Genomic DNA, 25,941 nt, shown 5'->3' with positions numbered 1-25,941 from the left:
CAGTCAGCCCGTTTAGGTTAAATCATCCTGAAAATGGGGCTTGCTCTATACCTGGTCCCCTAACAAATTTGGGGTTAAATCTGTCCTGTAAAGAGGCAGGAATTCCAAAGGCATCGAACTGCCATAAAATGCCCCGCCTTCATTTCTTAAAGTTCAAATTTGGAAAATAGGATCTGGAGTGCCTTTGATCATTTGAAATGGTATAGACAGAGAGATCATCTTTAAGGTAACCAGGATCCAAATGTACTTAGTGCTATATTAACAATGCTCCGAACCCTCAGAAACGCAGCGAATCACTCACTGGGGGTAGAGGAGCAATTAGTACAGCTTCCCTGATAGACCCCCTCGTTTCCTCTAATCACCCTCCTTTCTGCATCACCAATGCACTTGTAAGTTGTATTGTATTGTATTGTTACAACGCACTTGTAACCCTTTGAAACACCCGATAAATCATTCCACCCCCAGCCTGTCAGCATTTACAGATACACATATCCCTAGACTCATCCATTTCCCCTACCTCTGTACTTGACTGTCTTTCTCCCCCCTTTTGATTATAAACGCCTCGCGAGCAGGGATCATATCTACTAACTCTACTGTAGTGTACTCTCCTAAGCCCTTACTTCATCTGTAAAATGGGGATTAAGACTGTGAGCCCCACATGGGACAACCTGAACACCTTATATCCTCCCCAGCGCTTAGAACAGTGCTTTGCACATAGTAAGCGCTTAAGAAATGCCATCATCGTCATTATAACATTATCATAATGCTCTGTACACAGCAGGCCCTCAATAAATACCGTTGATTGAGTGATTGATTACAGCTTTAAGGTGAACGTCCTAAGCCATTTTTTAGCTCTTCGACAAATGAATAGAGTACATTCTAGACTTACTCCACTTTAGGACTGATTGGCTTAAGCAAACTAGCTTTAAAGAAAACCATAAGGGTTTAATATTAAGAAAGACTGTGGTCACCCATTGCAGTCGATGTGATTAAAGTTCTCCATCTGCTCTGGAGAGTCAAGGATGCCTCAGATCAGAGAGTAGGATGGAGCTGTTTTAAAAAAAAACCCAATGGACCCTTTTCTTCAGAAGTAAAGCGACGATAACCAAAAGAAAGCATTTTAGGATAGGACCCACCCACCTATTTAGATGGGATTCTCTTCTGAAAGAAAGACTATCATCCTTTGGCTGCTTTTCATTCAGGTCTATTACTTGGCCCAGATGAAAACAAACGCGCTTACCGTCAGGGTTGGGCCCGAGCTGCGGAAAGGCCATGACAACGGAAATCTCTGGTAGATCGGGTTTTGGTGATTCGGCAAGGGTTTGGTCGGCCCAAACCACTGCTTTCTTTCTCTCCACTAAATGCTGAACCTCCTTAAAGTCAGACTCAATGGCGGCGGTCGCTAGGCCTGCTTCTTTCAACGCGAGGAACTGACTTCTTAGGACCGGAAGCAGAGAATTCAGGACACTACAAAAGGAAAGAAAAAAAGCAAAAATGAACACCATCTCACACAGGGGGGCAAGGCCCACTTGTACTTTCACCACAAATGGGGGACACCTTTGGTGAAGTTTCTAGATTGACGATGCAATTTGAGAATACACATTCCTTCGGACATTGTCTATTGCTATCTATTTATGTTCCTGAGGGGCCTCCTACTATTTCTTCAGGACTTTAAATTTCAGACTGTAAGCTCCCTCTCTAGACTGAAACTCATTCTGGGCAGGGGATTCATTCATGCATTCATTCAATCGTATTTATTGAGCGCTTTCTGTGTGCAGAGCACTGTACTAAGCGCTTGGGAAGTACAAGTCGGCAACATCTAGAGATGGTTCCTACCCAACAACGGGCTCACAGTCTAGAAGGGGGAGACAGACAACAAAACAAAACACGTAGACAGGTGTCAAAATCGTCAGAACAAATAGAATTAAGGCTACATGCACATCATTAACAAAATAAACACAGCCTCAACATGAGTAAGGGAGAATTCATTCATTCAGTTGAATTTATTGAGCGCTTATTGTGTGCACAGCACTGTACCAAGCGCTTGGGAAGTACAAGTCGGCAACAAATAGGGACGGTCCCTACCCAACAACGGGCTCACAGTCTAGAAGGGGGAGACAGACAACAGAACATGTAGACAGGTGTCAAAACCGTTAGAATAAACAGAATTATAGCTCTAAGCACATCATTAATAAAACAAATAGAGTAGTATGAAACTGTCGTGATCAGCAGGCAATTCGAGGGGTGGGTGGTCTTTGAATGGGATTTCATTTCAGAACACATACTGGGAGCTCCATTCACGTTGAGGGTGGGTGTGATTATAAAACCTTGTGATTATGCAATCTCAACGGATTCCTTATCGCTTTAAATTAATATAACCTCCTATCTTGTACAACTTAAACACAAGTATTCTCTTAAATTAGCTGGACAGATATTAAAAAAGTTTGCTGTTGCTGAGCCAGCAGAGGGAGCAGAAAATAATTGGAGTGGAGAGCGTAGAAAAGTCGGACACTCACTAGTTAGTTGTTTACTGCTTTTATCCCCATGGTTTAAAAATGCTTAATCACTGTTAAAATAAAATGAACCACTCATTCTAAAGTGATATTTTCTTAAAAGGCCCTGTAAACTCTGGTAGAGAAAAATTTTATCACTAATACTGTCTTTAATCAATCAATCAATCGTATTTATTGAGCCTTACTGTGTGCAGAGCACTGTACTAAGTGCTTGGGGAGTACAAGTTGGCAACATACAGAGATAGTCCCTACCCAACAGTGGGCTCACAGTCTAAAAGTATCTTTAATGTATGTTCTAATATTACTTGGAGTTTCTTTTGGTAGCAGAACCTCAAACGTGTGTAAATACAGTGTAGCTGTGCTCTAAGTGAATGCAGAATTATGGGTTACACTTGTGTAACTGATACACTTATTAGACAATGTTGAGACGTCCATTATATGACAAGTAGCAATTTATAGATTGAAATGGGGGGGAAAAACGAACAAAACGGGAAGAAGTGTCTTCTAGAGGGCCATTTAACGAAGCAGACACCGCTTTGCCTGGAAGAGCAGAGACACACGTATATATGTGTATTAGTGTCATTATATAGTCATATATACGATACCAAATTTGGGCCAGTTAAATGACGAGGGCAGCAACTTTGGCAACCGCTTTTAACTTCGTGACTAAACCAATTAACAGCAATCAGGCGAACAGTATCGCGGCTATCGAACAACAGAGCGGATGGGCCAGGATCCATTTACTTTTCTGTCCGTTTATGCTGCTGTTCCTGAAGAGATGCGAGGTCCATCACATGTCTAACTTGAGTTTTCAAGTCCTTGATCTCTAGCTTCAACTGGCAGCACTGCAGATCGTTGCAGAGATCCTTCAAAATAAAATAACCGTAGTTTACCGGGACAGAATTCTCCGTCAACCCAATCCATTGAGCGCTTGCTGTGTGTTGAGCACTCTACTGAGCACTTGGAAGAGTACAATATGATACATTTGGTAGCTGCGATCCCTGCCCACAAGGAGATTGCGGTCTACAGAAGAACTGGAAATGAGGGACCAACTTAAATCTTGTTAATTTTCAAAAAGACGTGTAGCTTTAATACTCAAAATACAAACAATATTAGAGGGGGAAGAAGCTCACAAGCATCTTATCAAAATATACTCCCGAAACCTGAGACTATTTTGTGATGAATCTGTTAAGCATGTGGATGTTTAAAATACTCTCACGTAAACTGATCGACATAGATCCGTATTACACGTTGTGTCTTAAAAGAGTTTAAAAATTCTGTAGTTCTGGAACGTGTAGCAGCATTTTACAATACCTGAGGACTCCCCTGCGAATACTGTGACGAAGTGGGAAAAGTGGAAAAGCTTAGAACAGTGCGCTAGCGCTTAGAACAGTGCTTTGCACATAGTAAGCGCTTAACAAATGCCATCATTATTGTAAGTGGAAGTTGGACACCTTGCCAGCTGTTTGGCCTCGGGCAAGCTACCGAGCCTGCCCATGCCTCAGTTTCTCCATCTGTATAATTGGGAAGGGGTATCTGTCCCTCTTCCTCTGGTTTACAAGATGTATTGTGAGGATGAGAGTGAGATAAATAACGTAACAGTGCAATAAAACTACTAAACAGAACTAATACTTTCTTTTCCAAATTCCTGAGGTCTACAGAATTCGGATTAACTCCACCTGTATTTACAACCAGGTTCTCCCTCATCTATCCATCTTCAGCTTTTCCCATTATTTGCCACAACATTAGGCTAGGAAAACACAAACAACTGCTTCAGGGTATTGTGCCTCTCCAACACAAATTCTCTTATACACTAAACCAAAGGGAATAGAAGAAAGTATACAACTATATGGATTTTAGGCCTGCTGTATGATTTCCTTAGGCTGCTACTGATTTATTTTAGACTTTGAACAAGGGCTTGTTTTTCCAGTTGACTTAGAAGGGAGTGAAATATGGGATCTAACATTAATGTTAGATGTCCTTGGAAATGCACTTTCAAATTAATAAATATTAATACAGTTCTTTAAAAACACACTTGAGTGCTCACTGGGTCACTGTGTTATTAAAAGGCACCTTATAAAACATAAAAAAAAAATGGTCACAATCCTCAAGGCGCTTAGAAACTATCATAGCCCGTTTTTGAGACGATCTTTTATCTAGTACTTCAGAATTAGATATTCCGAGTTGTCTTAGAATGATTCAGTGTAAAACAACACTAGGCATAGTGTTTGGAATCAAATCATGAAGTTGTGAAATGATACCCCCGGGTAGAAAAACAGTCTTACCTTAAAAAGTCAAGACTTAATTTACCCCCCGACTTTGAAGAATAATTTAGGTGGGAACAAATCGACAAGAGTCTCAATTTCAGCCTTTTAACAGATGACTTGGAAGTACCATCACCGAAAAGTCTTTACCTGAGCATAAATTATTAATTCAATCGTATTTATTGAGTGCTTACTGTGTGCAGACCACTGTACTAAGCAACTGGGAGAGTACAATACAACAATAAACAGACACATTCCCTTCCCAAAGTGAGTTTACAGTATAGAAGGACTGTAAATTAATGCCTATTGATGTCTAGAATCCTAGTAAATGATATAGGTTAATATCTTTTTGAAGTTTTTATATTTCTGCCACTCACATTTGATCCAAAATTATCCAAAAGATAATAACATCAAGCTTTCTGATTTTATTTTTAAAAAGGGGGAGGGGAGAGGGTAAGAACGGACCTGGCAATTTATGGCAGATATAGCCAAGAACATCCAACTGGTAGATTCAAAACTGATTTTGGCAACCAAAAGACAAATCGCCGAATCACTGCTACAGTTAGGGGTGAAATATATTTGAAGCTGTTGACTTCTAACTCCATTCTACTAAAATATATTAGGAATATAACATAAATTGGCCTTTGACGGCAACCTCCGTTCCTCTAAAGCATATTAGGAATCAAAGATAAATTAAGAAAGGTACTTTGGCGTGTCCAGGGTACTCCAGTTATCTATTTAACATTTGGCTTGCTCTATTTTAAACATCCTGCACATGCACTTATGAAAATAACTCAGAACCTTCAAATGATACACACACACACACACACACACACACACACAAAAGCACACAACTTCAAGATCGTTCACGCTACTTCAGTACATGGGAGTTAGAAATCATATCCCAAGTAAGCTACTCAAGACCCAAGTAAATTACACAAGACTAATTCTTTCTGCCATTAATTTGGCAAGACCAGTTTTAACTCCGAACACAATGAACGGACTTTCAAGTGGCCAACAAAATCAGGCCTTCTGACGAACAAGCTCCTTCTTGAGATATATGCCGTTGCAAGCAGGAAAAGCTACCCGGGATTAATAACGGGAATATTAACCAGGATGTCCCTACTCCACCCGTCCCACTTTACGTGAATCTACCGCAAATTAGCAAGGTCTGGATGGATCATTCCCAATAAAATGAACACTCTTCGTAGTTTTGGGGAATTCCGGTGGCCTAAAAGTGAAGAGAAATTCCGTACTCATTCCGAATTGTAATTCTCTCTCGAGCTTCTATTTACCTCCGCAGATTGCTCCACTTGCATGGTTAGGCAGTTCTGTAACAAGCGAGCTAGTGATTTTAACAAAAGACACGGGCCACCTCCTCCTCCAACCTGTTTAAATTCAGCTCTCCAGAAAAGTGGAAAATTTCCGCACCCTCAGAATTGCACTTAGGACATTTTTAATCCCGCGATGGAGTCGCAGCTGCTCCGAGAACTAAAGACTGTGAGCCCGTTGTTGGGTAGGGACCGTCTCTATACGTTGCCGACTTGTACTTCCCAAGCGCTTAGTACGGTGCTCTGCACGCTGCAAGCGCTCAGTAAATACGACTGAATGAATGAGTGAATAAAGGAGGTAAAGCAAGGTAGAATTGGTCTACCTGACTGTACCTTTCCGAGGGAAGGACTCCTTAGAGGCAGGAATACTCTACTGTACTCTCTCAGGTGCTCTACACACAGTGAGAACTTAGTAAATACTACTAATTGGCTAAAAAAACAAAAAGCCAAAGAATGATTTGGCCTCCCTCAGTGATGAGGCTGGCGAGAAAAAAAAATACTCCACGCATCTGCTTTCTATGCGACGATTTAAACAATCAATCAATCAATCAATCGTATTTATTGAGCGCTGTGTGCAGAGCACTGTACTAAGCACTTGGGAAGTACAAGTTGGCAACTTATAGAGACAGTCCCTACCCAACAGTGGGCTCACAGTCTAAAAGGGGGAGACAGAGAACAAAACCAAACATACTAACAAAATAAAATAAATAGAATAGATATGTACAAGTAAAATAAATAAATAAATAGAGTAATAAATATGTACAGATGTATATACATATATACAGATAAATAGGAGTGGTGGTGTGCGAGAAGCAGCAAACTTCCTGCGAAACGGAAGGGTTTAGTGGAAATAACACAGGACTTGAAGTCAGGAGACCCAGGGATTTAATCCCAGCTCTACCACTCGACCGCTGTGTGGTTTTGACGTCTATAATGGCCTAATATTAAGAGCACTCAGCTTCTCTGTTGCCTCATCTGTAAAATGGGATTAAATTCTTGTTCTCCCCTTTTAATAATAATAGTGGCATTTGTTAAGCTCTTACTGTATGCCGAGCACCGTTCTAAGCCCTGGGATACAAGGTTATCAGACTGTCCCACGGGGGGCTCACAATCTTAATCCCCATTTTCCAGATGAGGGTACTGAGGCCCAGAGAAGTGAAGTGACTTGCCCAAAGGCACCCAGCTGACAAGCGGCGGAGCCGGGATTAGAACCCACGGCCTCCGACTCCCAAGCCTGGGCTCTTTCCATTGAGCCATGCAGACTGTGCCTGATCTGACTGAATTGGATAACCCTCAGTGCTTAGTAGAGTGCTTAGCACCCAGTAAGCACTTAAATACCGCAATTATTATTATTATTACCGCAATTATGTGCACGAGACAGAATGTGTCGGCTTTACACAGGGAGAAATGGAGGAAAAACAACAAACGGGTGGCAGTGCCTTTTGAGGGGCTGCCGTAGCCTGTTCAATGCCACTTTAAGTGGATATGGCCATTCCCTGGAAAAGCTGGAGCCCACATATGTGTATGTGAATTTATAGTCACCAACGCATACATTCTAAACTCATACGAAATATGAATTATTGCATTTATTAAGTACTTACTCCTTGCTAAGCGCAGGAGAAGAGACAAGGTAATGGACGGTCCTAGTCCCAGATGGGGCTACAATCCACCTTATTCCCCATTTTACAGATGAGGAAACTGAGGCACGGAAAGGTTATCTGACTAGCCTAAGGACACACAGTAGACCGGGGGCAAGCTGGGACTCAAACCTGGTCCAGTCCTGTGCTCTTTCCCCTTAGAACACGCTTTCCACTTGTATGTTGCCAACTTGTACTTCCCAAGCGCTCAGTCCAGTGCTCTGCACACAGTAAGCGCTCAATAAATACGACTGAATGAATGAATGAATGAACTTAGCCTCAAAAATTAAATGGCGTTTGAAACTGATACCCGCTTTGAGTGATAACGTGAACAGTGGCAAAGTATTATCTGCAACTTTCCGAAACAGAGAAAATGTGAGTTCAGTTGGCAATTATTATTCCCGGAAGGTCTGGCTGTAGATGCAGGGGAGCGGACATACTCTTTTCATTCATTCAGTCGTATTTATTGAGCGCTTACTGCGTGCAGAGCACTGTACTAAGCGCTTGGGAAGTACAAGACGGCAACATATAGAGACGGTCCCTACCCAACAACGGGCTCACGGTCTAGAAGGGGGAGACAGCATGCCAAACCGGACCCACCATGACTTTTATGGTATTTGTTAAGTGCTTACTATGTGCCAGGCACTGCACTAAGTGCTGGGGAAGACACAAACTAACCAGGTTGGATACAATCCCTTTCCCACATGGGGCTCACAATCTTAATCCCTATTTACAGATGAGGCAACTAAGGAATAGTCAACTCCTATTGGGCAAGTCACTTGATCTTCTTGCGCCTCGGTGACCTCATCCGTAAAATGGGGATTACGACTGGGAACCCCATGTGTCCAACCAGTTTAGCTTGTATCTCTACCTCAGCACTTAGTACAGTGCCTGGCCCATAGTAAGTGCTTAAAAAATACCATTTTTTACCAATATTTTACCAATATTCTCTTTTTTAAGAGAAGATCCCGCAGATCTGCCCGAGATCACACGGCAGACGAGTGGCAGGGCCGGGATTAGAACCAAGGTCCTTCTGAATGTCGGGCCCTTACTCTGACCATTAGGCCATGCTGCTCTTCCTGGGGCAATGCAGGGTTGTACCGTCATCCTGTCAGCCTTTGAAATCAATCAATCGTATTTATTGAGCGCTTACTGTGTGCAGAGCACTGTACTAAGCGCTTGGGAAGTACAAGTTGGCAACATATAGAGACAGTCCCTACCCAACAGTGGGCTCACAGTCTAAAAGCCAGGTGTGAACTTTGTTTCACCTGCAGAATAGTACGGCAACTACTCTCAGGATGGGCTCTAAAACCCGGCTTACTCATCTGGGAAAGCGTTTATCTAGAACGCACAACGGTGTGCATGAGGATTGCGGCTAAATGGGGGCAAAATCTCTCTCCGCCAGCCATCCCTGTCCTGCTCCAAACACCGCTTAGCACTGTAAGAGGTGAGTCGGGGTATTATGTGCAGCTTGGAGATGTACGGTCCCGCATGTGACGATGAGGACTGGGTGATACTCCACGATAAAGACGAAAAGGAATTAAAAAAAACCCAACTCTCTCTATTTTTTTATGTAACACTGTTTTCATATTGTGCGAAAGCCCAATAAAGCTCAACAAATGCTAAAAAAAACCCACAAATAAGCCTCTGTTGTACACAAAGATGGGCAAACGTTAACCACTTAGTACACTTAGTCAAGCGCTGAGTACACAGTAAGCGCTCAATAAATACGGCTGAATGAATGAACCACGGAACAAAATCTTATTGAACCAAAAGTCAGGATGCTGCTTAAAGGAGACCGATTCCTGAAAAGCGCATCGAAGCCATTGACTTCCCACCTTTGGAATGGAGCCATTTTGGGTCTGGAGATGAATTTCATCTTGGACCTGACGGAGCCAATTAGTATTTTCACCAAATCGTTGCATCTCCTCCATCTTTTTCTTCTCCATGTGCAACCGACGAGTTTTCAGCATCGCCAGTCTGTGATCCCGTTTGCAGGTGGCCTGAGGGGGAAAAAAAACTACATTTAAAAGGAAACTGCGGGACAACCATCCCCTGAGTCTTGTAATATATGAAAATCTGCCCAAGGTTACCTAATTGGGTAAGCATCGGCATGGAATATTAATGAAGTCGTGTGTGCTTTGCAAAAATGCTACTGACATTTATGAAGTTAATTCCTAGTCAGTGCTTGAAGCCTAGACAATACAGATGCTTGCGGGAAGAGAGTCGATTGAGTCATTTTTATAAATTACATGTTGGAGTTTCTTATGCTTTTATACCTCTCATAGCATAATGGCTGAGCTGAAAATTGGATCTGCTTGACAACGGTGCATTCCAGGAGAGGTCAAAATATGAATGGAAGAAACCAGCAGATAAATATTAAGCAATCTGCCCAAATTATGCCTATCTTTACGGGGTTCAGTCAAAATATTCCATTAGTCTACATTTACAAAAAAGAAATGTGGCACAGTTTCAGTGATAGGAACACAGTACACTCAGAAATTTACCATTTTCAAAATCCTGAAAATACCCGGGCATATTTTTCCTTCAGCCATTACTGAAGCTAGTTTTTGCATAGATCAATGATTTAATTTTATTTATATATAAGTACTGTAATACAAGCATGCTTATTTGCATTTATCTTGATTTCTTTTCTAATTGCCTGTGGTAAAAACCAAAATACACACTGAAAGAGTAAGGGAAAGTGTTCCACCTACGCCACAGCATTTATGTACATAACCATAATTTATCTATATTAATGTCTGTCTCTCTCTCTAGTCTCTAAGTTTCTTGTGAGCAGGGACTATGCCTATCAGCTCTGTTGGTACTCTCCTGAGCCCTTACTTCAGTGCTTCGCTGACAGTAAGTGTTCAATAAATATCATTAATTGATTGATAATTGGATGATTGGATCCAAGTAGAAATGCATTCTAAAATTGTGCTGTAAATATGGGTAATCTGTTGAAAATAGCTCTCTTCTTCATTGCATGTGTAATGCCGTCAACGTAAAAATCACTAAATGAGAATATTTTGATTCCTGGAAAAATATAATCATAAAAAAATAGGTCTCCTCTTCATTCCTCACTTCTAATCCCAGTCGGCTTTCTTCACGACAGGTTGGGGTCTTTTTTACTTATAAAATAGATTTGCAAATTAGAATGCTATCGTTTTACTCTAGGTTAAGAAAAGTTTTCTTTTCTACGATTGCTGAAAGAGAAGTACATCCCCAATGTGATCAAATCTGTATTCCCGGGGCGAATAACAATTTTCTAGATGAGATGGCAAATTAAGTCACGATTGCAAAGACATAAATCGATGAATTCACATCTGATAAGATATTTATGGTGTGGGCCAGCTCCTGACAGATGAAATAAAATCTATCTTTGCCCCAGCACGGGTCTTAAAAGGTCCTTATATGTTTAATTCATTTGAAAATCAACCTTTGCAAAGTTTTCAGGTGTAGCACTAAGAGCCAAACCTTGAATGCTTAGGTCCCATTTATTCATTGTAGCAAAATAACAACTTTGGCAATATTTCAACAGATCACCCGAGATTCCCAGGGAGTCTTATGGCGAGAAACTTAAAAAGGACACGCCCTATAGTTCCTATAAGCAAGAAATATTTTGGTAGTAGCGAGTTATTAGAGTCACCTGAGCAATCTTAACTAGATATATAAAGCCACAGTTGCCCTCTGATTTCTATCATCTTCCAAATATGTTTGTCTGGAGATGATGGAACTTAAGGCCTTGTTTTACGACCGTTTATCCACTTGGCGAGGATAGTGGGGCGGAGATTTAAGGGCAGAAATCCAGGATCTGAGGACAAAAGTCGCCGGGGAATCTGCAGCCATCCTAAAAATCACATTTCCAAGAGGTATTCCCAAACTAAGCTCTCTATTTCTCCTATCCGCTCTCCCCTCCGTGTCGACCATGCGTTTGCATGTGTCCCCTTTAAGCACTTTCCTACTTACCACAGTACTTTCAGAAATATTCTGATACTCTACTTCTCCTCTCCATAATCGAGTTTAATATATATATATATATATATATATATATGATGGCATTTATTAAGCGCTTACTATGTGCAAAGCACTGTTCTAAGCGCTGAGGAGGATACAAGGTAATCAGGTTGCCCCTGCTTATATTATAAATATAATATATTTATTGTATATAATGTCTGTCTCTCCCTGTAGACTGCAACCTCCTTATGGACATGGATGGCGCCTGCCAACTCGGCGCTTAGCACAGTGCTAGGCACACAGGAAGCCCTCAATAGATACCACTGACTCATTGTCTTTTCCAGGAATTAGCAGCAGACGGGAGAGGATCCCTGTTGTAGACGATAGCACAAAAAGCGGTGATACTGAGGAGCCCGCTGTTGGGTAGGGACCGTCTCTAGATGTTGCCAACTTGTACTTCCCGAGCGCTTAGTACAGTGCTCTGCACACAGTAAGCGCTCAATAAGTACGATTGAGTGAATGAATGAATGAGGAATGGTGAATATTCAATTATGCAGTTTAATCGGGGAATCCACGCTATCCATATGCCCACAAAATGACCACTGCAGTTAATTCTGAACCCAGGAAGCTAGGTATCACCATGACCCGGTTCAACTGGACAAATGTTGAACATCACAATAGGAGAGGGTTGCACATCCATAAGATAGTAATATTATCACCTGATTGCAAGAGGCAAGAAGCAGAAAGCTATTTGAATGAACGGTATATGAGATGACCAATTAGCATTACCGTAAGTAGTACGGTGAATATATATAATATGAGGGGAAAAAAAGAAGTGATTTGGTCAAGGTAAGCAGCAACCAGCTCCAACAGAGATCTTGCTAAATTGGAATTAGTTGGGGTGCAGTTAGCTCTAATCTTCCACGGTGAAATTTCTTGCTTTTGGGAGAAGTAGATCTATATGCCAGGTCACCCAGATTACTCACATCAGATTAACGGATTTAGGGTGGGGAAGAATCAACCCAAAGGGCTCTATGTGAATTATCATGAACGATTATTTGTTAGGATTTTAAAAGGTATGAAAATGGGAGATTTAAAGATTTTAATTTAGACGTTACACGAAATGCCTTTAATACTTGTAATTTACAAATTAGTTCATCTTGACATTCAAAAAAATGGTGTCAGCTCGGCAAATTTAAAAATACAAGTATATTGCAATGGCTCAATAAGACACCACTTTATCAGATACCCTTACTGCAAAAGGAAAGTTTAGATAGGCTTCAATTCATTCATTCATTCAATCGTATTTCTTGAGCGCTTCCTGTGTGCAGAGCACTGTACTAAGCGCTTGGGAAGTACAAGTTGGCAACGTATAGAGACGGTCCCTACCCAACAGTGGGCTCACAGTCTAGAAGGGGGAGACAGAGAACAAAACGAAACATATTAACAAAATAAAATAATAGAATAAATATGCACAAATAAAAGAGTAATAAATAACATACAAACATATATACAGGATCTTTAATCTTCCATTAAAAAAAAAAATCGGAGTTTACCAATCAGGGTACTTATGTGCATGTGTTTTACTACCAATTTTAACTACTGCTCAAGAAAGGGACAAAAATATTTCAAGTTCGTCCAACTTCAAAGTAGAGCTCCAATTTCCTACTACAAAGGCTGCTGTATGAATGATTAAGATATTTTAAAACACAGTTTCGAAGCAAGAAAAAGAACAGCTGAAAGTAAAATTAATGGCTATTTAATTACACAAACTGTTTACCGTTCAGGATTGTAATATTTTGAAAAGTAGGCAGATTGCGAAATACTCACCTTTTCTACGCTCTCTTCTGAACACATCATCGCTATCTGCTTATGGTACTGTTTCTGGTAGAAGGTCTTCAGCTCATTCTCCTTCAGTAGCATCTCTAACCTTAAATATTCCTGTCTGATCTCCTCACGCTTCTGGAATACGCAATTTAAAATGCTTCGAAACCTAACCCAAACAACAAGCATCAAACTGTAAGACTCAAGGATGCTGAAATTGTGCAAAGTGTACGGAAAAAGCACACCTAGATTAAAGTGAAAACACACCTCTTCAATGCATCGTAATCAACGAGACGCAAACATGAAAGGTTGATTTTCATCTATGACGAGAGAATGAGGCAAACGGATGAAAGTTTCACTAAACACGATAGTCTCTCTTCTTATGGATTTAGTATTTACAATGTTAACTGAGCGTGTTTTAAGGACTGAGGGTTGGAAACGTGAGGAGAATGGATGACTAGAGGCTGGAAGGGAACGCAGGCAAAACCAGGAGGGCAAAGTGATTTAAAGACCTTATACAACATAAAAATGGATTGGTGGAAGGTCACTAAAACAGACTAAACAGGAAGGCAACAATTGGAAAAGGGGTTGCTCTTCTCCAGTCAAGACTATGCAAAGATTGGGTTTCCGAGAACCTGGCTTGAAGACTGAGGGAGGCCCCGTATGGGACAAAAAACACTTACTGCAGCAAGAATCCATCTTTACATACAAACAACGAGCAATTGGGCCCAGTCACAATCTATATGTAAGGCCACGGTGACACGGATAGATATTTCATATTAGTATCAGCGCTCGGGGAAAAAAAAAGAGACAGTGATATAGCCAAAAACACATTTGTGTAAATCCACATACACAGAGAAGCAGCATGGCCTTGTGGAAGAGCACAGAGCTGGGAATCAGAAGTACTTGTGGGTTTTAAGCCCAGCTCCACCACGTGTCTGCTGTGTGACCTTGGGCAAGTCACTTAACTGCTCTGTGCCTCAGTTACCTCATAGGTAAAATAGAGATTATTCAGTCTGTGAGACCCATGTGGGGCACGGACTGGTCCAACCTAACTCGTATCTACTCCAGTGCTTAAAACAGTGCCTGGCACACAGTAAGCATTTAAAAAATACCATAAAAGCACACAAAAAAACAAATAAAACAACAAAGAACAAAACTTCTATGTGGGGCTCTCCAACTCTGAGATTTCTCTGATGACATATTTAGAGTGTTTGAGGTATTGTATTAGCTTTCTTTGACATTTCGGGGCATTACACTTTTCACCTCGGAAATCTCTGAAATGCATAAATGCTGGGGCGGCCGGGGTCGCGGCGGGGAGGGCGCCTCCACTTTGAGGCATAATTGGTTAATAATTGGTTGCAGTTGGTTAACAGGCACCTACTGGTTAAAAAGGAAATTTAAACTGGGAAACATCTTAGAAAATCGTTCTAAGACGTACAGGCGTTAAAATAAATTCTCTTTTTAATATAGATCTGCATGGTTCAGTGGTAAAAACACTGCTGATTTACGTCAATGGCTGTTAATGAAAATCTGATGGGTATGAAAATAAACCGCAATACATTGACTTTACTGCAGTTTTGTCAAACTGATAAATATTTAATGGGGAATATCTACAGACATTCATTGTTTTATATTATAACAACGCCAATGCCAGTAAATGAATTGAGAAGTTATCTTTAGGTTCCAGCCACAAGACCTCAGCTTGCACCCTTGTAAGGTTTCACCTCACCCAAAGAGCTAAACTTTTGTCAAAGTGTTTTGTTCCAAGGCACGTAAGAGAATGGTCCTGACTAGAGTTTTTTTGATAAAACTAACATTATTGGCTTAATTTTCTTTAAATGCTGCAACACTGCAGTCCAAAAGAGTTCATTTCACCACTACATGTCACTAAATTTTATGATATCAACAGAAACATTTGTATTTAACTGCCCTATCGTGAACATTAAACTGAACACATTTATTCTGGCACAATCACCTGAAGGCTTTACCAATTTCTTACAACTTTCTCTGTACTGAACCATTACATTAACTGTTTTCCATGTGAACGGAAGGATCATCAATTTCAGATTATGCATCTCACTAAAAGTGAAATGATAACCCGTTGTAACCGGAAACACGTGCAATGGCCAGATGGATAAAAATGTTCCTATTACCTCTTTAAGGAAAACCGCTTGCACCGACCCAAATGACTTATTTCAAAGCGATCTAGCAATAAATCAATGGTATTTCTTGAGTGTCTATAAAGTGGAGAGCGCTGTAGTAAGCACCTGGGAGCTACAATTCAAGGAGAAGGCAGGGTCCCTGTCCTTAAAGGATTTATAATCTAATAGGTGAGACAGAAAAAGGGCTGAGGTGTTGCTTAGAGAAGGAGAGGAAAAAACAAAACCCAACAACCTCTTAGGGATTTATTCCCAATGTTGGGCTCTGCTCCTTCTTGGTACAGAGCCAAAGGAGGATTAATACCTGAATTCCCAAAGAGTATTTTTGTGTGATGTTTTATCTCTTGGATTGGAATGAGGCCTTTTTTATTTTCAAATGTTAAAAACTTGAAGAGACTCCTCAAAAACCCATTTCATCCGTAACCATTATAATTGCTCAAATAGTAAACACAAGAGTAGGAAGAAACTGTTGGAAACGCATTTGTTCTGCAAATAAAACTAAGCTTTAAAAATGGTTTGGATAACATTAACCAAGAATTTGGACAATTTGTCTTTTGTTGAATTGAGTCTTCACACCTAAAACATGCAAAATAGCACGTTCTTTGAGTGTTATGGTTTGTCGTTAAATTTCTTCCAACTCAGCAAAGAAGCAAAACAGCGTTTTACTACCACAGGGATCTATGGGCTCAGTTGAGTTTCGCCAGAGTGAGCATTTCTTTAAAAACATAGCGATAATTAAACTATTCATCTCTAAGTATTTGTCCAGCAGGAGTATTGATTGATTCAAAGCAAGCAAAGGCCAATTGGGCTGCTGACAAAAGAAAAAAAAAATACCTCACCTATCTCGGTCCTATTTCAAATAAACAAACTCCAAAACAGTGCAGCAGTGGATATGGGACTAAAAAGCCAAACTGGTTGGGCTCAGTTGGCTTGGGGAAGGTAGAGTTAGCAGTAATAACAGTAAAGCTTTGATGGGTTCCACTAGTAAGGAAAGAATGAAAATGGCCAAAGAAAACCCCTCCAAATCCAACAAGGTTGGCTTGGCTCCTTGTGCCATTTCAGGAATTATTTTAAAAGTACTTGAAAAATCCAGCCCAAGAAGGACGAGGAAAGGGTGTCAGCATGAAGCCTTTTCAAGCCTTCACAATATCGGTGAGGCTGTGACTGCTGTACTAAGAATGTGAAAAGCCTGAACTTAATTCTCAACCTACAGCTCCCTATTGTTTTTAATTTTAATAGTTATCTTTGTTGCTTTTGTGTTTTTACTATTTCATTTTTCTCTGGGTTGGTCATCAACCTTCTATTTCCACTTAATCTCGGAGTGTGAGCCCCTTGGGCATCAGGAACTCTGTCTTAATTCTGGCCTTGTATTTATTTTTCTCCCCAGCATTCTGTAGTTAAATATACACGGGTGCACTTCCAAATCAGAAATTACTAGGGCTATAACTTCAATGTGATTAAAGTTATTCTGCTATAAGTTAGGTAAAATGAAATCCCCAAATTTTGTTTTTACCTTCGATTTTCTGTTTCCTGCCTGTTTGAAGGTAACACGCTCACTTGACTATTTTCAGGAGCGACTACTTCCCGTTCTTCATAGGCCCTCAGTTTTTCTTTTAATATTATAATCTGAAGAAAGAGGACAGAAAAATGTTGGCTAAAATAAAAACAAAATTGTTTCTTTTTGAATGATTTGACCAAACCTGAACATTGGTCTTAGAACACAACAATAGTTTAGTTTTTGAGTGCCATGGCAGAAATTATAGTAGAAATGTTAAGGCACTAAAACAAGTTTACCTTTATTAGTATTCCTGTTTGTCAAGAAAACCTCTGAAAGACACTTTTCATTCTCTTTATAGGGCTATAGTTGACGGCTACTTAGCATTTCTTAAGAAGTTGACATACCTGCTTCTTTTGTTCCTCACAGATCTTTACGTATTGTGTTATATGGCTGTCCAGATTAATAACATTGCTCTTCAGCTGTTAAATATTAAAAGGATAGGTTAAAAACAAAACAAAAATCCAAGGTAATTACATGCCATTTGCCCAGCCAAAATTCAGTACACATCTTTAAAGATATCTTTCAGGACACCAGTTCGTGAAACCTTTTTAAAAAAAGAATGAACCATTTAACTGCTAAGAATAAAAATGGAAAACTTCGCGTGAATGTGGAAGGAGATCCAATAATCTGATTTCTGTTTCTTTGACTTGTTCCCTTCCACTGTAAATCCCAGCCTTACAGCACCTTTTTGTACTTATCCTTCGACCCCGCTGTTTCCCACCTGCCATTTATTTTCATGCCTGTCTCCCCCATTAGGTTGTAAGCTCCTTTATGGCAAGGATCGTCTACACCATCTCTATCGTACTCTACTGTCCCAAGCACTTAGTCTGATCTCTCCACAGAGTAAGTGAACGATAAACATAATAATAATAATAATAATAATAATGGCATTTGTTAAGCGCTTACTATGTGCAAAGCACTGTTCTAAGCGCTGGGGGGGATACAAAGTGATCAGTTTGTCCCACGTGGGGCTCACAGTCTTAATCCCCATTTTACAGATGAGGTAACTGAGGCTCAGAGAAATTAATTGACTTGCCCAAGGTCACACAGCAGACATGTGGGGGAGCCGGAATTCGAACCCATGACCTCTGACTCCAAAGCCTGGGCTCTTTCCATTGAGCCACGCTGCTTCTCTAAACGTCATCGGTTGATTTCTGTCTCTCCTTCATTCCCTTTCTGCCAGGATACTTGCGTAAACGATGCGCTAAACTCATTCATTCAATCGTATTTATTGAGCGCTTATTGTGAGCAGATTCATTCATTCATTCAATCGTATTTATTGAGCGCTTACTGTGTGCAGAGCACTGTACTAAGCGCTTGGGAAGTACAAGTTGGCAACATATAGAGACAGTCCCTACCCAACAGCGGGCTCACAGTCTAGAAGGGGGAGACGGACAACAAAATAAAACATATTAACAAAATAAAATAAATAGAATATGAATAAATGAATAGAGTAATAAATATGTACAGACATATATACAGGTGCTGTGGGGAGGGGAAGCAGATCACTGTACATACATATTTATTACTCTATTTATTTATTTATTTATTTATTTTACTTGTACATTTCTATCCTATTTATTTTATTTTGTTGGTATGTTTGGTTCTGTTCTCTGTCTCCCCCTTTTAGACTGTGAGCCCACTGTTGGGTAGGGACTGTCTCTATGTGTTGCCAATTTGTACTTCCCAAGCGCTTAGTACAGTGCTCTGCACATAGTAAGCGCTCAATAAATACGATTGATTGATTGATTGATTGATTGTACTAAGTGCTTGGGAAAGTACAACACAACAATAAGCAGACATTTCTTGTCCACAACGAGTTTACAGCCTAGAGTGGGGAGACAGATCTCATGACAAATAAATTAATTAAAGATACGTACATAAGTGCTGTGGGGTCGGGAGCAGGGAAGAACAAAAGGGAGCAAGCCCGGGAGACAGGAGACGCAGAAGAGAGTGGGAGAAAAGGAATATGAGGGCCTAATTTGGGAAGGTCTCTTGGAGATGTGCCCTCACTAAGGCTTTGAAGGGGAGGGAGAGCAATTGTCTTTCGGATTTGAGGAGGGAGGGAGTTTCAGGCCAAGAGGCAGGATGCGGGCCGGGGGAGATCGAGTCACGGTGAGAAAGATCACATTGGAGGAGCGAAATGTTGTGTGCTGGGTGGTAGAAGGAGAACAGCCAAGTGAGGTAGGATAGGGCAAGGTGGTGGAGTGCTTTAAAGCCAATGGGGAGGAGTTTTTGTTTGATGCGGATGTGGATGGACGGCCACTGGAGTTTTTCGAGTAGCGGGGTGACGTGGCCTGAATGCTTTTGTAGAAAAATGATTTGGAATAATGGCACCTACCCTGCAGCCTTCCCAAACAGAAACAGAGGGAGGGAAGGAGAGAATAAAAGAGCTGGTTGTTTTTCCTCCCCCTCTCTTTCCCCTTCCCTTTCTCTTGATTATTATTTCATAGCTACACCTCCACAAGGAAATGAGATATGTAAAAGTTCCCCAGTGCTTAATTTCTAGGGTCGGTTCTGCACCAACTGCTCAGAAATGGTTTTTTTGGCTCATCAGCACAAAAAGAGTTTGACTTTTTCTTCCTTCGTCTTTCTCCTCCTTTGAAGTCCATGGCATCTGTTTTAACTACCCACTCCAAGTGCTGATTCATTCAATTCATTCATACAATCGTTTTTATTGAGCGCTTACTGTGTGCAGAGCACTGTACTAAGTGCTTGGGAAGTACAAGTTGGCAACATCTAGAGACGGTCCCTACCCAACAGTGGGCTCACAGTCTAGAAGGGGGAGACAGAGAACAAAACAAAACATATTAACAAAATAAAATAAATAGAATCAGGTCCCACTTCCAAGTTTCTGAACCACCTGGATGCCTCTCTCAAATTCTTTCTCTCCTTTACCTTTCCTACCCTGATCCTCGATAGCCACGTGGATATTGAGAAGCAGCGAGGCTCAGTGGAAAGAGCGCGGGCTTTGGAGTCAGAGGTCCTGGGTTCAAATCCCGGCTCCGCCAACTGTCAGCTGTGTGACTTTGGGAAAGTCACTTCACTTCTCTGGGCCTCAGTTACCTCATCTGCAAAATGGGGATTAAGACTGTGAGCCCCACGTGGGATAACCTGATCACCTTGTAACCTCCTCAGTGCTTAGAACAGTGCTTTGACATAGTAAGCGCTTAATAAATGCCATTATTATTATTATTATTATTATATTGTACTCTCCCAAACTCTTAATGTAGTGCTTCGCACACAGTAAGCACTCAATAAATACAACCGAATGAATGATAGACCAGCACTCTCCTTGTCTTCAAAACCCTACTGAAAGTATATCTCTTTCAGGAAGGCCTTCCCAGAATAATTTCTCATCCCTCACCTACTTTCCCAACCAAGCACTTAGTCCCACTCCCACTCCACCCCCAGGGCACTTAAAATTCAATATTCTTGTACTTGGCTGCTTCCTTCACCTGCAATTTATTTCAATGTTGCCTCCATTAGACTGTAAATCCCTTGAGGCTGGGGATCATGTCTACCGCTTGTACTGACACTGTCCCAAGCCCTGAGCACAGTGCTCTGCATAAAATAAGTGCTCAGTAAATGCCACTGATTGATTGCAGGCCCCTGTGCTAAATTAACAGCATACAACTTATTTTTTATTACTCTGTGTCAAGTACTGTTCAAAGTGCCGAGGGAAAAACAAGTTCATCAGTTTGGACACAGTCCCTGTCCCATATGGGGTGCCCATTTTAAACGGGAAGTAGAGCGGGTTTTTTAATCCCTATATTACACTTGAGGAAACTGAGGCACTGAGGTGTTAACTGACTTGCCCAAGGTCACACAGCGGACAAGTGGCGGTGTCTGTGTGTGAGGAATACAGTGAGAGTTAATTCCAGTACAAGTTTTCCTTAATACATGATTTCACAAGAAAACAATTCCCTCCTCATATGATAAAATAGCTTGATAGACCAGTAAATTCACTTTTTTGAACCCATTTTTCAAGTCATTACTGGCATAAAAACACCAGATCACCTGTCCACTCTGTAATTTTGGTTCATAGAAAATTATATTTAGGCTAGTTAAAAATTCATTGACTAGAGAAATTCATTGACTAGACAAATTCATTGACTAAATTGACTAAGTTAATTTTCGGTTAGATGACCAAGATGACCAAAATTTTCACCAACTATACTAATTAATGTTATATTAACCATTCAAAGGGGTTAAAATTTGTCATCAAGACTAGAGTTTGGTGCAATGTCGGTCAGTAATAACAGAGGCAGGCCATAGACTTGCAATCCCCTGATACTACACTATGTACATCAACCTAGTTTTCCCCAGAGAGATTAATATCCTTCCCAAACTGGCACCTTTCTGATGTTGTTTTTCTCATCACTCAAAATAAATGCACTGCGCAAGTACTCACCGAAGATTTTATTTCTTTTGCCCGGTTGGCATACTTGAGTGTATTATATGTGTCATCGTAGAACATAGAAGAAGGACTGACAGCAGCTATCATTATTGTTCGACAGTTTCCTCCAAGAGAATCTTTTAGCAGTCGGGTAAGCTTGCTATTTCTGTAAGGGATATGCTGCTTCTTCCTCTGGTTAAAAAAAAACAAAGTACTTTTGGTCAATTTCTAAATTTCAGTGGAACAATTTCATTTTAAGCATTTAATCCATGCTTGACTACCTCGCCCAACTCTCTTTTAAGGTAGTGATAGCTCCTCAAATCCCTCACCGTACACCTCTTCCTTCAGAGAATACTAGGCAGCAACCCATATTAAAATATATAAAAGTTCCACCTTCCTTATTTTTCCATTAATGAACTTCACGGATTCGACCACTTCTTCCTCAACTAGAATACCCACCACACAGCAAAACAGGAGAACAACTATAGAAATACGGCTAACTAAAGAAACAAAATTAGGCAATACCCCCGCCAAAAAATACTACGCTTTGGCGGTGCCAACTTTTCACTGTGAGCGATTAGGGGAAATGGGGGCAGCCAAATTTGGTTAGTTGTTTCCAGAGCCTTTGGGCTTTTATCATTTCAAAACACTCTTATGAGGTTTACTAATATGGAACAGAAACTTCGGTTTCACTCCTTCAACTCATTGTGTACTTGTCTTCGCAAAAGTCTTTATAATGTTGCTACAGTCAAGCAATGGATGGTTAATATCTTCTTCAGTATGCCGTCCGCAAGGGTTTTGTCGAGATTCTTGAGGCAACGGAAAGCAGTGAGGAAGAACTGTTGGCCTGCGGATGTCCATTTTTGTTCTTGAAAAGGTGATTACGGTGACACACACATAAGTGCGGCCGAGAACTATCCTTTGTGCCGACGACGTGGAAGGGAAAGCGGGTCACGCGTACATCTTTTCCACTATATCGCAGGCGTGGATGGGCTGTCCCTGTCGCTACTGTCACTGAAAGCCAACAACAGCTCTGTATCCTGACTCTTAATTCAATTAAGAATTAAGAATCAGCATTCAATCATTTATTGAGCGCTTCCTGTGTGCAGAGCACTGTACTAAGCGCACAGTGGCATTTGCCTGTGGTCTCAGGTTGGGGAATCGCCCATGTGTGAGCACTGAGGCCTTTCCTCGTTAGAATATATTTATTTTACAGGAATTCCACTAAGCCCAGGTCCCAGCCAGTTTTTTAAAACTTTGCCTCGGAGTGATTTCCTCAGATTAGCAGCGTGGCTCGGCGGAAAGCGCCCGGGCTTTGGAGTCAGAGGTCATGGGTTCAAATCCCGGCTCCACCACTTAGCTGTGTGACTTTGGGCAAGTCACTTCACTTCTCTGGGCCTCAGTTCCCTCATCTGTAAAATGGGGATTAAGACTGTGAGCCCCCCGTGGGACAACCTGATCACTCTGTAACCTCCCCAGCGCTTAGAACAGTGCTCTGCACATAGTAAGCGCTTATTATTATTATTATCTTTAGGTAAGTTCTCTAATAATTAATAAACCCTCATCTTATGAAGGTGGGTATATTTAGAAGACGATCAGTGCTGTTGCCAGATCCGTGTGATTCTCTGTCTCCACGCTTTTTAGTCTTCTGTGCAGGACATCCGCGAGGTTGTGAAATATTTGGGGGGCCAATACAGCTCCTTTAGGGATAAGAAGCAACGAACGTGACCTAATGGATGAAGGATGGGCCTGTGAGCCAGGGGACTTGGGTTTTAATTCCAGTTCCACCACTTGCCCGCTGTTTGACCTTAAACAAGTCACTTAACTTCTCAGTGCCTCAGTTTCCTCAACTGCAAAATGGGGATTCAGTACCCGTTCTCCCTCCTGCGAGACCCATGTGGGATAGGGACTGTATTCAGCCTGGAGAGAGTGGAATCAATCAATATTCTAGGAACTGGGGTAAATACAAGTTAATTGATTCTACTGTAGTCAGTCAATCGTATTTATCGAGACGTTACTGTGTGCACAGCACTGTACTAAGTGCTTGGAAGAGTATAATGTACCAAACAGCACATTCCCTGCCCACAGCAAGGTTACAGTCTTGAGGGGGAGGCGGATTTTAATATAAATAAATGACAGATATGTAGGTAAACGCTCTAGGGCTGGGAAGGGGAATGAATAAAGGGAGCAAGTCAGGGTGATGCAGGAAGGAGCGGGAGGAGAGCAAAGGAAGGCTCAGTCAGGGAAGGCCTTCTGGAGGAGATGTGCCTTCAAGTGAGGCTTTGAAAGGAGGGAGAGAGTAATTGTACGTCAGACGTGAGGAGGGAAGCAGGATAATAATAATAATAATAATAATTTTGGTATTTGTTAAGCGCTTACTACGTGCAAAGCACTGTTCTAAGCGCTGGGGAGGATACAAGGTGATCAGGTTGTCCCACGGGGGGCTCACGGTCTTAATCACCATTTTACAGATGAGAGAACTGAGGCACAGAGAAGTTAAGTGACTTGCCCAAAGTCACACGGGGATGTGGGCAGGAGGTCGGCAGTGAGGTAGACAAGATGGAGATAATAATAATAATAATAATTTTGGTGTTTGTTAAGCGCTTACTATGTGCAAAGCACTGTTCTAAGCACTGGGGAGGATACAAGGTGATCAGGTTGTTCCATGTGGGGCTCACAGTCTTAATCCCCATTTTACAGATGAGGTAACTGAGGCATAGAGAAGTTAAGTGACTTGCCCAAAGTCACACGAGGATGTGGGCAGGAGGCCGGCAGTGAGGTAGACAAGATGGAGATACAGTGGGATGGTTGGCATTGGAGGCGTGAAGTGTGCAGTTTGGTACCCTATCCCCCCAAGAGCTTAATACAGTGCTCTGCACACAGTCAGCGCTCAATAAATGACCGCCAGAGAGTGAGCCCTTAACATAAAAAGCCACCTTTAGTGTACACTGATACGCGATTTTAAAATGTTGAGGCAGATTCAGCGCGAGCTCCTTTAACATGGTCTTTACCGAGCCGACAGACCAGTTCCACGTGACTAGCACACCGAAGAGGGACGAGTGACAGTTGTCGTTCACTTTCAGGTCGATCTCTTTTCAACTGATTTCAAACCAATTAGTTAAGCCCATGCAACAAGTGCAATCAACCCTAACGACTTCTACGTTGGGTCGACGCACACTGGTTTTTAAAAGAACTAGAAGGAGCTATTGTTTCTGATAGAGTGCATTGCACCCTTGAGAGTTATTGACATAAAATCTGTCCTTGTGCAATCTTAATATCAAATTTCCCACCGACCAATTAGGCCAAGTTCACTTGATACCTGTCCCAGAGGCAGAAAACAAAACACTCGGGAAGATCTTGACACTTATATTTTCTGAACCCCATTATATCTGCTCGGCCGCTTTATTTCAGACAGCCAGGCGGAGTCTATGGCAACTCCTGGTGTTATCCCCCAAAGTACAGACGGTGCCATTGGATGGAAAACTGAATGAGTTGCTCGAACAGAAGCGAGCGCATCACGTCTTTACGGCGACTAATAGAAAAGAAAAACACTCACCTTAGCGTCTGCTAAGGCGTTGATGACATTTCCGAGCGCTAGAAGGGAACGGTTAATGTTAGTGCCCTCTCTAAAACGGGCTCCCCTGGCGCTTGTTGCACTGGCACGCTCCGATCCCGCCAAGTCAATGAGACACATTTTGGCCATACAGACATCTGGATTAATGCTTGCTGTTTTGTCTTGTTGATTCAAGTAAATCTGGGAGAGAAAGTTAAAAAAAAAGAAAATAAACCAAAAAGGAGATGAGGCAGAGTTAAAGAAGGGAATGCAAAACAGTGGAAGGTATACAATTAGAAATACTTCAATTAAAAACAGTGATTTGATGGGGAAAAAAATGGTTTTAGTAACCGCGCCGAACTGCTGAAGGGAACAAAAGCGAGAGGTAAGCATATTAATTAGGATCTTTATAGGCTTGGAATAGATTCACCTAGCTTCTCTGTGCCTCAGTTACTTCATCGGTAAAATGGGGATGAAGACTGTGAGCACCCCCGTGGGACAACCTGATTCATTCTTTCATTCATTCATTCAATCGTATTTATTGAGCGCTTACTGTGTGCACAGCACTGTACTAAGCGCTTGGGAATTCCAAGTTGGCAACATCTAGAGACGGTCCCTACCCAACAGCGGGCTCACAGTCTAGAAGGGGGAGACAGACAACACGACAAAACATATTAACAAAATAAAATAAATAGAATAAATATGTACAAATAAAATACAAATATCTACCCCAGTCCTTAGTA

The 25,941-nt window shown here is 41.4% G+C and overlaps 1 protein-coding gene across 1 annotated transcript in view; it reads right to left on the bottom strand.

Annotated features, from left to right (window-relative positions):
• KIF18A (kinesin family member 18A) overlaps positions 1-25,941 on the bottom strand; it is a 97,058-nt gene that overhangs the window by 51,461 nt on the left and 19,656 nt on the right. Inside the window, exons 6-13 of the mRNA XM_038765171.1 lie at positions 25,202-25,399; positions 21,661-21,837; positions 17,591-17,665; positions 17,202-17,314; positions 13,533-13,695; positions 9,584-9,748; positions 3,258-3,379; positions 1,241-1,467 (exon numbers count right to left, since the gene is read on the bottom strand). Of these exons, the coding sequence (XP_038621099.1) occupies positions 1,241-1,467; positions 3,258-3,379; positions 9,584-9,748; positions 13,533-13,695; positions 17,202-17,314; positions 17,591-17,665; positions 21,661-21,837; positions 25,202-25,399 (1,240 nt within the window). The remainder of the gene's footprint in view (positions 1-1,240; positions 1,468-3,257; positions 3,380-9,583; positions 9,749-13,532; positions 13,696-17,201; positions 17,315-17,590; positions 17,666-21,660; positions 21,838-25,201; positions 25,400-25,941) is intronic.

This window comes from Tachyglossus aculeatus, chromosome 22 (genome assembly GCF_015852505.1).
Source record: "Tachyglossus aculeatus isolate mTacAcu1 chromosome 22, mTacAcu1.pri, whole genome shotgun sequence".
NCBI lineage: Eukaryota > Metazoa > Chordata > Mammalia > Monotremata > Tachyglossidae > Tachyglossus > Tachyglossus aculeatus.
The sequence above is the reverse complement of the archived record's forward strand: the minus strand, read 5'-3'. Positions and strand labels throughout refer to the sequence as shown.